The sequence below is a fragment of the Petaurus breviceps genome, unplaced genomic scaffold (assembly GCF_028583685.1).
Source record: "Petaurus breviceps papuanus isolate PSGF00001 unplaced genomic scaffold, PetGlider_PUasm1.0 90574, whole genome shotgun sequence".
Taxonomy (NCBI): Eukaryota; Metazoa; Chordata; class Mammalia; order Diprotodontia; family Petauridae; genus Petaurus; species Petaurus breviceps.
In genome coordinates, this window is record NW_027187277.1 from 6443737 (window position 1) to 6457776 (window position 14040).

The 14040-nt window shown below is 34.1% G+C and overlaps 1 protein-coding gene across 1 annotated transcript in view; it reads left to right on the top strand.

Moving 5' to 3' along the window:
• UBASH3A (ubiquitin associated and SH3 domain containing A) overlaps positions 1-2503 on the top strand; it is a 131603-nt gene extending 129100 nt beyond the window's left edge. Inside the window, exon 14 of the mRNA XM_069063412.1 lies at positions 2278-2503. Within this exon, the coding sequence (XP_068919513.1) occupies positions 2278-2412 (135 nt within the window). The 3' untranslated portion in view covers positions 2413-2503. The remainder of the gene's footprint in view (positions 1-2277) is intronic.
• Positions 2504-14040: the final 11537 nt, after the last annotated feature.

A 14040-nucleotide genomic window follows, 5' to 3' on the forward strand; every position in this document is an offset into this window, starting at 1 on the left:
ATATTTAGGGGCTAGCTTTCTCCATACATCTGAAACTGTGGAGATGCCGATTAGCTATTCCAAATTCACACTTTCTCTTTCCATATTTCTCTGAAATGCTACTTTTCTCTCCTTCAGCTGATGTAGTGTGGATGCAGATTGAAGCATACTTTTTTTAAAATTCTCTATTTTTCTTGGGGAGTTTTGGGGATCTTTCACAACATGACTAATACGGAAATATGTTTTGCATGACTACATACATGCAGCTTATATCAAGTTGCTTCCTTTCTCATTGAAGGGCAATGGGATTGAGGGAGAAAGAGAATTTGGAACTTCAAAAAATTTTAAATGTTAAAAATTGTTTTTTCATGTAATTAAAAAAATCAAAAAGAAAAGTGGAGGTAATTACAAGAAAAAAGCTTGACCATTAGACAAGTTTCCCTAGGATTTAGGTGCTGAGTGAAGTTTATAAGAGGAAAGAACTTCAAAAGGGAGTATTAAATCTAGCTTGATTAAACTTTAGCAAAATAAAATGTAAATTAATTTTTTATTTTACAATATTATGCTCATATCAATAAAAATTTGGTATATGTTCCCAAAATAGTTATATTCATTTACAGATATAGATATAATGTACATGTGTATGTATAGTATATTACATACATTATAGAGCACGCATAAAACAGACACTTCAAAGAATCTTACAAACTTTTAAATATTTAAAATTTTTATTTAATAACGATATAAAAACCTTTTGCTTCCACTAAAATATTTTATTAATATTAATGTTAGATGATAATTATTAATATACCCATTTCAGGGTAAGCAGTATGATTGAATCTGCTTTATTATTTTCTAAACATCCTTGTTTATATTTTGAGCAAACAGCATAAATGGTTAATTAACATTTGTCTGCTAGCAACTAATCATTCTGTACTTTGTTTCTTTATTTTTAGCTTAGCAGTTGAATTACATTTAAGATTTTTTTGCATAATACAACAATCAAATAATGGATCATAGCTGTCAGTGAACATAATAGCTTTTCAGGAATCATGTTTTTCAGTGTATACATAATCACCATACACAGTGCAAAAACAAGCATAAGTGAATTATCTCTAATCTCAAATCAGCAGAAACTATTCAATATAAATCCAAATTTTTTTAACATGTTTTTGCTTAATGAGTATTATCATGCCTTAATTTCCTATTCACATTTAAATATTTCATTTGTTTAGGAAGACCAGTTTAGTTGGATCAAAGGATTGCAAAAAGGGCAAAAATGCATAATGAGGAAATAAAGGTTAAGTTGGAACCAGGTTGTGAAAGGTGTTTAAATTACAAACAGAGCAATTTCTTTTTGATCCTAGAGTCAATAGGGAGCATGTGTAGAGTGCTGACATGATCATATGTGTGCTTTAAGAGTATCATTTTGTAGCTTTGTGGAAGATGGTTTGGGGATGGGAGAGACTTGAGGCAGAGACACCAATTGGGAATCCATTGCAATTGTCCAGAAAAAAATGAGATGACCTGAACTAGGGTGATGATTTTGTGACTGGAGAAAAAGAGAGACATGAGAGAAATGTTTTACAGAAAAAAGATGACAAAACTTGGCAAGAAATTGGTTATGTGGAGTGAACGAAAATGAGAAGTCACATATAACACCAAGATTGACAACTTAAGTGAATGGAGGGATGGTAGTTCCCCCAACAGAAACAGGGAAGTCTGGAAGAAGAGTGACTTTGGGGGGTGGGGGGGAGAGTTAATGTAATGAGACTTGCAATGCAGATAACAACCTACTATCCTACTATCTTTAGCAGCTCACTCTGTCCAAAAGAAAAAGGGGAGGGACAGAACAAATGGAACTTTTAGTCACAAGTCTTGACTTTAGAATGCAGAGCCTACCCTCCAAGTAACCCCAAGATATATCCACATGGGGATGGGAGCATGTAATGGAGATGAATGGAAGGAGAGAATATTCCCACTGGCACCTGCTGCGGGTATCCAAGTAATGGTTAGGTTATATATTGTGCCTTAAGACCATAACATAGGAACAGGATGAGTTAGGAACTTATACAGTGGAAGAAAGGGGAAAGGATGGAAGAATGCAGGACAATGTTGAAGGGTAAATATAGTTGTTCTAAGGTAAGCCTCGGGATTGACTGTTCCTATCCTGCCCTGTATGAATTTAAGGTTTTTGCTGAAGTGAGCTTATGGGAACTTGGTGCTGCTCTGCCTCCATTTAGGCAGCCATCTTGGTCAAAAGTTTCCATTGACAAACTATTAAAATCTTTTTTCTAGATCCCTTCACTTGGCATGTGTTTCTGTGAAGAAGTGGAAGAGAATGAATGGCAACTGAACAATCCGCCAGTTAAAACACTAACTCATGGGTCAAATTCAGCATTTAACTGGAGAAACTGGATACAAGATGGTTAAGAGCTCCCTATATTATTCAATGTAGCTTCACAATGAAAAAATGAAAAATATTTCCTCATGACTTAGCACCTTATGGGACTGTAACATATATATATATGAAGGGGGTTTTGTCTCTCTTGGTATGAACTGTATAAGTAAAACTTATACTTTTGTATTGTAGTATATCCAGCAGCCATTTTTTGTTCTACAGAACTCCAGCCTGAGAATATATTGATCCATCAGAGGTCACATATTGTATTCGGGACCTAAGCAAGACTTTTGTTGGCATGTATCTTTAATGTGTCCTAAGTATTGAAAACTTGAAAATAAAATTTGCCACTTTGCAAAAAAAAAAAAGTGAAGTAAAGCAACAATTTCCAATTATCCAAGGTATACTAGTAAAAGATTTAAAATTTTTCTTTTGTATGCAATAAGTATTCTTTGGCCTCACTCTTTTAGAATGAGACTAAATACATTGACCCTTCTAGAAAAATACTCCTGAGGTGCTAGGGATAGCTCTTCTCTAATGCTAGAAACTTGAACACCCATTCTGGGTGTGTTATTCCACCCTCAGTAGGTGCCAGGGGCCTCAGTTCCAAATTTATCCAATTCTAATATTGATGAGGTTTTATAAAGGGATATTTACTTCAAAAATATATCAGAAGCAAAAACATTTCTGCCACAACACCTAAGAGGTACATGCTCCCCGCAATCTCTGGGATAGTGGACTCAGACTTATAGAGTTTCTACATAGGCTTGGTCCCATAAGTTCACTTCCAAATTCAGCATAAACAACAGATAATCCTGGTCTCAGCTACTATTTAGCTGGGTCCTGAGAGTCACTCCTTGATCAAAGGGGCACTGATGCTAGGCTGGCTACAAAACCCAACATGGCCTCAAATTTCAGTCATCTGGAACTTGGGGGCTTACCTCTCTGAAATTCAAAGATTATAACCTCCTGATTAATCTCTTTAACTTGAAACAAATGCTAAAGCCAAGAACTGAGATGTCTTTTCATAGAGTCTCAGTCCTCAGAGAGGAAGAGCTCCTGAAGCCCCTTTCTCTACGCTTGTCTTTCTTGTGATGTTGTCTAGCAGGAAGAAATTAGCTGGAGAGAAGTCATAGGGATAGAAAGAATAGAGGCTAAGGCTTTTTCATCTTCCTCCTCCCTCTAGTTCTGGTTTCTTGGGTGCAGTCAATTAAAAGCATCCTACTCAATATAGTATTAGGAGACCAGAACCAATTATAGAATATTTATGCATGTTCCAAAGGTTCCACAAAGGCACTTTCATTAAACATCATGGTGACTCTCACAGATTCAGATTCCACAATCTCTTCCATATTTAGAAAATACATCAGCAGCACTTTACATATGTGTAGGAACTGGAGCCACTGGTCAGTTCTCTATTAAATATATATTTTCTCATCTTTCTTCATATAGCCATTCTTTAAAACTCTTCTGAGAATGAGATGTGGTATGATTTGTTTCCTTTCTGAGAGAGAGGGAGAGAGAGCAAGATTTAATAAAATGACATCAGAAAAGCACTAAGTGTAACAAAATTGTAAAATATGCATAGTAGCTACCCCTATCTGCTGCCAATATTTTTAAAAAGTAATATGCTAAATTTGAGAGTTACTTAATCCAATGTAAAAACATGATTTTATTTGCTATAAATCACATGCAGCAACCAAGATAAAGAAAGCTTATGGACCCAGAGACACCCAAGACAGAAATGCAGAAGAACAGAACCACTCCAAAACAATAAGCAGAGACTCAGAGAGAAAAAAATTGTTGAGGCATGATCATTACAAGAGTTCTAGGAAAGAATGAAGAAAGAAATTTTTCAAAGACAAAATCAAAAGGAAAATAAATAGCTTAGAGGAGGTGATCAACTTTACCCAAGTAGTGGTGAAGTGCCCACCAGAAATTATACACTAGAGCCCCCTTAAACCTGCTAGAGGAGACCCCTACTGGGTTCCTTGGAAACCACCTAATAAACTCCAATAGTAAAAAAATGTTTCACCTGTGTTGCTAAAAACATGCCACAGATTCCCACGGATTCAGGTCTGTTTTGCTTCAGTAGAAATAATACTAAGGCTTTGTTTCAATAAGAATAATACTGAGAATGTTTTGCTTCGATAAGAATAATACTGAGAAAGCTCCGCTTCAATGGGAACAATGCTAACCCCTTAGAAACATTTTCTGTTGCCAGCAATCACATTGTCTATAAAATTATGTCTAACAGAAAGCTTGATGCTGTCTTTCGGTCTGAGAGGCAGTCCCAGCCAGTTAATAAACACTCCTATCAAATTATAATTGGCCTAGCTGTCCTGTTTGATCTCGCTGTCCATTACAGTGGATGCCCTTAAAATTAGAATGAACAAAACATTAATCAAACACTTCAAAAAAAAAATTAGACTACACTCAAAACACTGAAAAAATAGAAAAAAAAATCCAAGCTATCTATTGTCAGAATCAAGTGACTAGTAAAATAGAGGAAGAAAAAAATAAATTAAGGATCACAAATCTACATGACAACCATCTCAAAGAAGAAAACCTGGATACCATACTTCAAGAAGTCATAAAAACCATCCAGGTTTACCAGAAGGAAAATGAAAATACAAAAAAAATCTACTAGTTACCTTACAAAAGAAATGTGCCAATGAAAATTCCTAGAAATGTCATAGGCAAAATTGAGAGCTTCAAAATTAAAAACAAAATAATGCAAGTAGTCACAATGAAAGAGTTAAAGCACCAAAGAACCACAGTTATAATCACACAAGACTTGGTAGGTACTACAATAAAGAAAGAGAGATCCTGGAATAAGGTATTCTAAAAGGCAAAAAATAAAAGCTTACAACCAAGAATAAAAACCTGAGTATAATACTATAGGAGGAAATTAATAGGCTTTTAATGAAATAAAGTGTTTCCATGCATGAGCAGAAATTATGAAATTCAAACACAGAAGTAACATAGAAAGATAAATTTGAATGAAAGAAAGGAACTAAACAATGAAGATTTGTTTACATTCTAGTAGAGAGAAAAGAGGGGGGAATCTCTTGATAACCTTTTATGGTCAATAAAGGAAGTTAAATGAGACAAAGAAAGGTCTGAGGTGCATTTTTTTCTGTTTACATGGCCTAAAGAAAAGAAAGAAAAGAGGGAGGGAATAGATTTCATTAGAAAAGAAGGGAATGAAATATGGTATCTCACAGAATCAAAATGAATAAGAATATGCAAACATAGTAAAGTGATGGGGAGAAGGTCATCACTTTGATTTCAGTTTCATCAAAACTAGACAAAGTGGTAAATACACACAGAGTTCAAGCAGGGATAATGAGGAGAGAGCAGTTAAATGGATGATAGAAATGGGAAGGAAATAGTCATGACAAAAATAAATTTGGGAGATAGATCATAAATAGGCAATTGAAGGGAAAATAATGATAAGAATGTTTGAAAAGGACCTGGGAAAGTATAGCTGAATGTATAAGAAAGCAGATCCTAATAATAAGTTATTTACAAGAAATACACTTGAAATATTCAAAATTTGCAATTCAAAAACTTGTAAATTAAGGCATTAAGCAAAATTTGTTATGATTCAGGTCAACTTAGAAAAACAAGAGCAACAATCCTGAAAGAAGCAAGACAAATATACAAAGTTAAAAGAGATAAACAGGAAAATGAAGTTATGCTTAAAACTGCTATAAACAATTAATTACTATAAGTACTTAACATATAGGCACAAACATATAGCATCTAATATTTCAAATGAAAGGTTTAAAAATTGTGGAGAGAAATAAATAATAAAATTATAATAGATAGGAACCATAACGTATATCCTTCAGAAATAAATCTAACAAAGAAATATAAGAAATAAAATAAGAACTTTAATATTTTTAAATACAAATTTTCAAATAACTGGAAGTTAATGAAAGGGAATAAAAAAGTGTATATATATATATGTGTGTGTGTGTGTGTGTGTATATATATATATATATATTTCTCAGCTGTGAATGGTACCTTTACCATTAACTATACTTGGAGATTAAAAATCCTCACAAATTCAGAGAAGAAGTAATATTAAACATCCTGTATTGACTGCAGTTAAAAGATATATATTCATAGGAAGATGCAAAGCTGGAAGAGACATAAGACACTATCTATTCCAACATTTCTTGTTTTATATATGAGGAATCAGAAGCCCTATTGAAAGTAATCACTTGACCATGGTCACAGGCTATTTAAGCATAAAATATGGGATTTTCCTCAAGCCTGCTGATTCCAGAGTTAGTCAATATTCAATAAAGGATCTTTGAAGAAAAGATTCAATATTAGTTGTAGATAATAATTTAATTCTGAAGAGTTGATAAATTGAAAGAAAAATATAGTAACAAACAATTCTATCAAAGTTAATTTTAATAACAGGACAATAAAAAATTTTGGCATATATATAAAGCAGTCCTTAGATGTTTTATATCTTTAAACATGTTCATTAACAAAAGAAAAGAACCAATCAATGAATTTGACGCAAAACAAAGAAAACTAAAAATCAGTCAATTTAAAAACTCCAATGAAATACCAAAAGAGAAATTCTCAAAAATCAAAGGAGAAATTAAAAATATTGAAAGCAAAAGAATGATTTTTTTTAAAAACCTAAGATCTGTTTTTTTGGGAAAAAAAAAACTAAAAATTTATGGGGTGCTAGGTGGTGCAGTGAGTAAAGTGCTGGCCCTGGAGTCAGGAGGACCCGAGTTTGGTTCTGTCCTCAGACACTTAACACCCACACACACATACACACACACACACAAAAAAAAACTATCCGTGTAAACTTGGGCAAGTTACTTAACCCCAATTGCCCTCCAAAAAGGCAAACAAAAAAAAAAAACTAAACTAAAAATTTAGATAAGGAGTTACCTAGTCAAATTCGAATGGAGAGAAGAAAATAGAATTATTCATATCAAGCATTTAAAAGAACTCACCCCAAAAATGAAGAAAATAAAAAGGGAATCATCATAAAGCATTTTATAAAAATGTAAGCCAACAAAACTGAAAACTTATATGAACAAAAGTATTATATAAAATATCTGTTTTAACAGAATGAGAATTAGAAAATCTAAATAACCAAATTTTACAAAAAGAAATAGAATATGCAATAAATAAACATCAAAAAGAAAAAAAAATTCCATGACCAGACAGATTTACAAATGAATTATATCAAAGATTCAAGGAAAAATTAATTCAAATATTATTGAAACTATAAGGAAAAATATGAAAAAGGGAACCTACCAAACTACTGTGATATAAATATAGCCTTGATGCCTAAACTAGGGAAAGATAATGGAGAGACAGAAAACTATGGACCAGGAGTGAGCAATCTGAAGTCTCGAGGCCAAATATAATCTTCTAGGTCCTTTGGTGTGGCTTTTTGACTGAGTACAAGTTTTATTGAACAAATCTTTTTATTAAAAGGATTTGTAGGGGCAGCTAGATGGCACAGTGAATAGAGCACTGTCCCTGGAGTCAGGAGGACATGAGTTCAAATCAAACCTCAGACACTTAACACTTACTAGCTGTGTGACCTTGAACAAGTCACTTGACCCCAATTGCCCTGCCTTCTCCCCTCCAAAAAAAAGAAAAAGATAAAGAGGATTTGTTCTGGGAAGTTTGGATCCAGTCAAAGGGTTGTGTGTGTATGTGTGTGTGTGTACATATATACACATAGGAGACGATCATATACATATGTATATAGTATATACAGTATAGTCCAATTATAGCTGGTATAGTATACTCTAGTATATAATATGGCCCAAAATCCACAATGAACAAAATATTAAATATATTGTTAGTAAAAGGGGTACAATTATTAAACAGATTAATCAATTTAAAAAATTTAATTATACTTTATGATCAGTTTCATTTAGCTAAGAAATCAGGGGGTAGTCCAAAATAAACTAAATTATAAACAGGAATAAAAAAATTTAATAACAAGAATGATAAAATCATATATTTATAGCAATAGATGCACAAAAAGCTTTTGACAAAATACAATACTCATGTGTTTGTTTTTTATAGAAAATATTGGAATAAGTGGGCCTTTCTTAATATAATAAGTAGTTTCTATCCAAAACCAAGGGCCAGCATTAGATATAATGAATCAGTGCCAGAGACCTAACCAATATGATCAAAGATAGGGAAAGATTCCACTATCACTGTTATTATTTGGTATAATACTAGGACTACTATCTATAAAAGTATGACAAGAAAAAGCAATTGAGAGAATAAGTATAGGCAAAAAAAGAATAAATCACTTTTTACCAATACTATGATGGTCTATTTTTAGAAGTCTAAAAATTCACAATTAGTTGAAAAAATTGAAACTTTAGAAAAGTTGCAGGATATGGAATTAAACCACATAAATCATCAGCTTTTTATATATTAATACCAATGCCCAACACAAAGAGAGAAATTCATTTTTTAAAAAAACACATTACAAAATTTTGTGGGCTCCACTTATTCAGACACATAAGAATTATACAAATAGAGATACAAAACATAGAAATAAAGACAGACAAATAATTTGAGGAATATTAATTACATGTGGCTAGTCTATGCTAATGTAATAAAAATTATGCTATTACCTAAAGTAATTTACTCATTTGGGACCATAACAATCAAACTACTTTATGGAAGTAGAAAAAAAAATTAAAATAAAATCCACATTGAGGATGAAAAGATTGAGAATCTCTAGGGAAATAATGAAAAAGTGGGGAGGATAAAGGAGGAGAACTTAGCATTATCAAAATATATAACAAAGTATTAATCATCAAGATTATTTTGTACTGTCTAAAAAATTGAAATCAATCAGCAGAACAGATTGGGTACATAATGTAAAATAATATGATATAGACATTTGCTAACTGTGTGAATCTGAGTAAAGGTTCCTCTTCCATAGGGACAAAGATATCATCAACCTCACAGGGTTGCTATGAGGATCAAGTGAGTTAATATATGTAAATTACTTTGAAAACTTTAAAACACTATATTGATGGTAGCCATTATTATTAAACAAAAAAGACAAATTAGAATAACTTTGAGTTTCTATCACACTCATCAGATTGAAAAAAATATTTAAAAAAACAGGAAAATGATAATTGTTGGAGGATATGTGAGAGGACAGACACATTAATGGATTGATGGAATTGTGAAATAGCTTGGCCATTCTGGAAAGCAATTTGTAAGTATACCCATAACGATGATAACAAAAGGATAGGAAAGGAAATGAGATGGAGATAGAATAAACATTTATTCACAATTTACTCTTGTGCCCTGTATTGGGCTAAATATATACAAAAATATTTGTAGTAGCGCTTTTTGCAAAAAAAAGGAAAATAAAGGGTTCTCATCAGTTGCTGAACACATTACAGTATATGAATAGAGCAGAATATCATTGTGCTATAAAAAATAGCAAAAACAAGGAATTCAGAAAGAACTTGGGGAGAATTTTATGAATTTATTTATAATGAAGTAAGCAGAACAAGAAAAACAAAATTTTTAACAAAAATAAAGAGCTTTGAAAGACTTCAGATCTCTGATTAGTGCAAAAATCAACTACAATTTGATAATAATACATGATACTTACCTCCTTAGAGATTAGTGATAAACTCAAGCTACAGAATGAGAGAGAGAAAAAGAAATTGATTCAGATATGGCCAGTATGAGGATTTTTTTTTCCTTTGACTATACTTATTTGTCACAAAGAAGTGATGCAGTTTGGGGTTGCTGGGAATCCCAAAATGTCAAGGTATAGGAGGTCCACATGGAAAGAATTTGAGCAATCAAATCTTCTTTCAGTCAAGGTGGCAAGGTATATTTTAATGACAATAGAGCAGCCTAGATTTCTAATGAATCTGTAACCTGATTGGGATAAGACTGATACTTATATACAAAAAAGATATAATGAAAAGATCTGAATGTGATTAAGGAACAGTAAACAGCCTGGCTTGGGCCAGGTGTGACAGTGAAAGGAGTTAAGTAGACTGAGGTGGGTCAAAGAGTCACTGTGAAAGGTCTATTAAGCATCTAGGTGGCCTGGGATGAGCCAAATGCCTTGGGTGAGATGCCAGTGATCTGGACTAATGAAATGTGTGGAAAAATGTGAAACTGCATTGCTTTCAAAGACATGGTCTTTTCCTTTTAGTGATCACAAAAACAAGGTCTTTTCTTTTTAGGAGTCCAGGTCCCATCACCCCATCAGAAGCATGTGTGTGTGTGTGTGTTTTAACTTAGGTTGGAATTTATAGGATGGAAAAAAGGATTAATGAAGCATTTTTTAAACATATGCAACAGAGAAAAGAAAGGATTTCAGAGGGAGACACTAACAGCAAAACATTGAAACTGACGTGTTGAATTTGTTATATTGATTTAGTTTTTCTTTGCCTTTTGTATTACTTGTGGAATTAAAATTTTCAAAGTACCTATTATGATTTCTGTCTTCTAAACATTTTGTTATTGCCTTATACATCTGCTCTCTGGCCCCCTTTTTTCTGTTTTGCCTCACTCTTAAAAATTATATTTCCTGCAATTGGTAGAGAGAATATTGTCCAACATTATCATGTCCCTGATTATTTAAAATTTCTGTATCAGCAAGCACCCCAGCATCCCCAGGGTGGCTGCCAACACAGGTTCTTAGATGTGCTTTTCTAAAGGAAAGCAACTCAAAATGGGTTAACAAGCTTACTTTAAACAATCAGATTTATCTCGTTTACCTAGTTCAAGGGAAAAAGGTCAGCACCCTGAACTTCAGAATATACAGAGGCTACAGGCATAAGTTACAAGAACATTTCAGCAGACAGGCTTCCAAACTGTCCAACCATTACATATATCCATATCTAATCCCAGTTACCAGAGAGGGAAGCATCAACATCTGGGTTTTCAAAGCGAGGGGCCTCCCAACAATGGCTGCCCAGAGTCTCATCTGGTCAAATCACACAACACTTCTCAAAGTGATGCCCAAAGTAAAGCCTCACATCAGGGCTTATATAGCCTTCTCCTGGCTCAGAGAATGTAACAACCTTCTTGACCCACTCCCCAATCACAAAGTATCTCCTGAAAAACAAACCTCCCACCACAGGTTCCAGGTGCACTTAAGCCTAGGGGCAGGGAAGATCTTAAAAATTTACATTCCTATAACAATTTCCCCTCCCATTGGCCATTTTTTCACATTTGCCTCCAAATATTTTCCTGTGCTCTCCCAGTCTTCTGGGTACCAGTCATCCCCAGGTAATTGCCCTTCTGAGGCGGGATGAGTTGTTTCTCTAAGTACCAAATCTCTCCAGTTAATAACTATTATAAGGTTCCCATGTTTTTATATAGAATATTTCTCTTCTCTCGTAAAAACATTTATGGGTATTGCCTCTTCCCACCATAGAAACAAGATATCCCTCTTTCTCTTACCATTTTTTAATCCTTCCCTTTGCCTCCTCACTCATTCCGTCATAGGTTCAATTCCTGAAAGAATGAAGAATTTATTTTCTCTTCACTATTAGCCATTGACTGGGTTATAGTACTGGGTTACAGTACCACATAATACAGTACTCTCTACCTTTGTTTTCCCCTTTTATTCACCTTCCCATTTTATATTTAGTTTAAAAAAATTTTTAATTCCTTTTCAGGTGGACTGTTGTGAAGTTTTCCCTCCATGATGTTTGGGGCCTTTATCAAATAAATAACTTCTATTTGACTTTGGCTTTCACCCTTATCTCCTCATGTGTATTTAGAAAGAAATATCTTAATGGTCTATCTATTGCTATTTTGTAACTGTTGACCTTGGTTGCTGTATTTGTTTACCCTTCTTGTTTTTCTGTTGTCTGGAGTGTTTGAAAAGCAAATGATTCTTTAGATCTGATTTTCTTTCCAAGAACATTTTGAACACTTCTTTTGTAATTGAGCATCTGTCTTTTTCGATTATGGTTAGGCATCTTGAACTCTTAAGTTGTTTTGGACACATTGTTTAACACCCTCTAGAATTTCCTATTCTGCTAAATATTTTTGCTGTGCCAGCCATAAATTCTTCTCTTATTATTCTTATTTCTCTTTTAAACGATTCATGAACAATATTCTGTGGTTCTGTGCTCTCTTCAAAATCCACCAGGTTCCCTAACTCATAAGAAGTTTAATCATTTTCCTTTGTTTTCCAGTGTTTACTCAAAATTACTATATTTGGAAGCTATATTTCCTTCTGCTGTTAAGGTCTTCCCTATTGGCTTTTCAGCTCATGCTCAAAACCTTTGAGTTTTCTTCCTCCCAAAATCTTTGATAATTTCACTTTCACCCACCCCAACTCTTTTTCCCTGTTGCTCACTTCCTGATTCCCTCCCCTCTAATGGAAATTTACTTGAAGGGATTGATCTCAAAATGTCTCAACCTCCTCCCAAACCAAGTATTTCATAGTTCATTAGCCCATGTCTCTTTCCCAAATGACTTCTGGGAGACAGAATTGGCCCCATCTAGATACTAGACTCATTCCTTCGGGCTTAATGGAACACCACACAGCCACATGCACACAAATCCATCCCTCTCTTCCTTCTCTTCATCAGTTTTATGACCCAGTGTCACAGAGCATTGCCAAACTGCCACTGGGCAATGTTGTTGTTCAATCAATAATTTCAAATTAATAATTTCAGTTATATCTGACTCTTTGTGACTCCTTTTGGAGTTTTCTTGGCAAAGATTCTGGATTGATTCGCCATTTTTTTCTCCAACTCATTTTACAGATAAGGAAACTGAGGTAAATGGGGTTAAATGACTTCCCCAGAGTCACACATTTTTTGTCTGAGGCCAGATTTGAATTCAGGAAGATGAATTTTCCTAGCACTCAGCCCACTGGTATACTTAGCTACCTTGGTATGCCTTAATGGTCATACCATTCTAAATGTGCCTGATCTCATTTACAGAGCACTACCATATTGAAATCACAGTCTGGGAAAATTTTTGCCCTGTGGAGTTTGGACCTTTATGGAACTGGTAGCAGAGTGTGAATTTGAACTCTGTTTCAAGCCTGGCCATTTATACTGCCCTGGTCCTTCCATTCATCTGATCAGGCAGAGTTCTACTGAAGCACAGAATGATGTCACACAGCTCAAAGCCTGAGCAAATTTCTACCATTTCTACTTTAGATCTCCTCTCCAGTGGGAGGGATGAAGGGAAGGTTTGCCTTGTGGAGTTGAGTTTTATTACAAGCCTGTGGTCAGGCTCATACAGGAAGTATTGTAGAACCAAGGGAAAGAAACTGCTCAGTGATCACTTATTAGGGAATACTGGCCTTATCTGTTGTTATACCATTGAGTTTTTACCTTGTTTGGGTTCTTGGTGTCCTAGACAATGGAGATAGTTACATAATTCCTATTTTGGAGAGGTTTGAGAGATGGCAAGGATCACAGAAAATGTCTAGAGTCTGCTATTTTCTTGGTCATGTGACCTGGAAGACTTTGCAACCGAGTTTCTAAAGAGGATTAAATGAGATGGTATGGTACAGAATAAAGAGTATAGAAAAAGTGTTATTTTTATATTATTTAATGTGTGGTCATTTTACATTCAAATGTCCTTCCTTAAGTCCCAGCTATAAACTTACTTCCTTGTCATAGATAGGT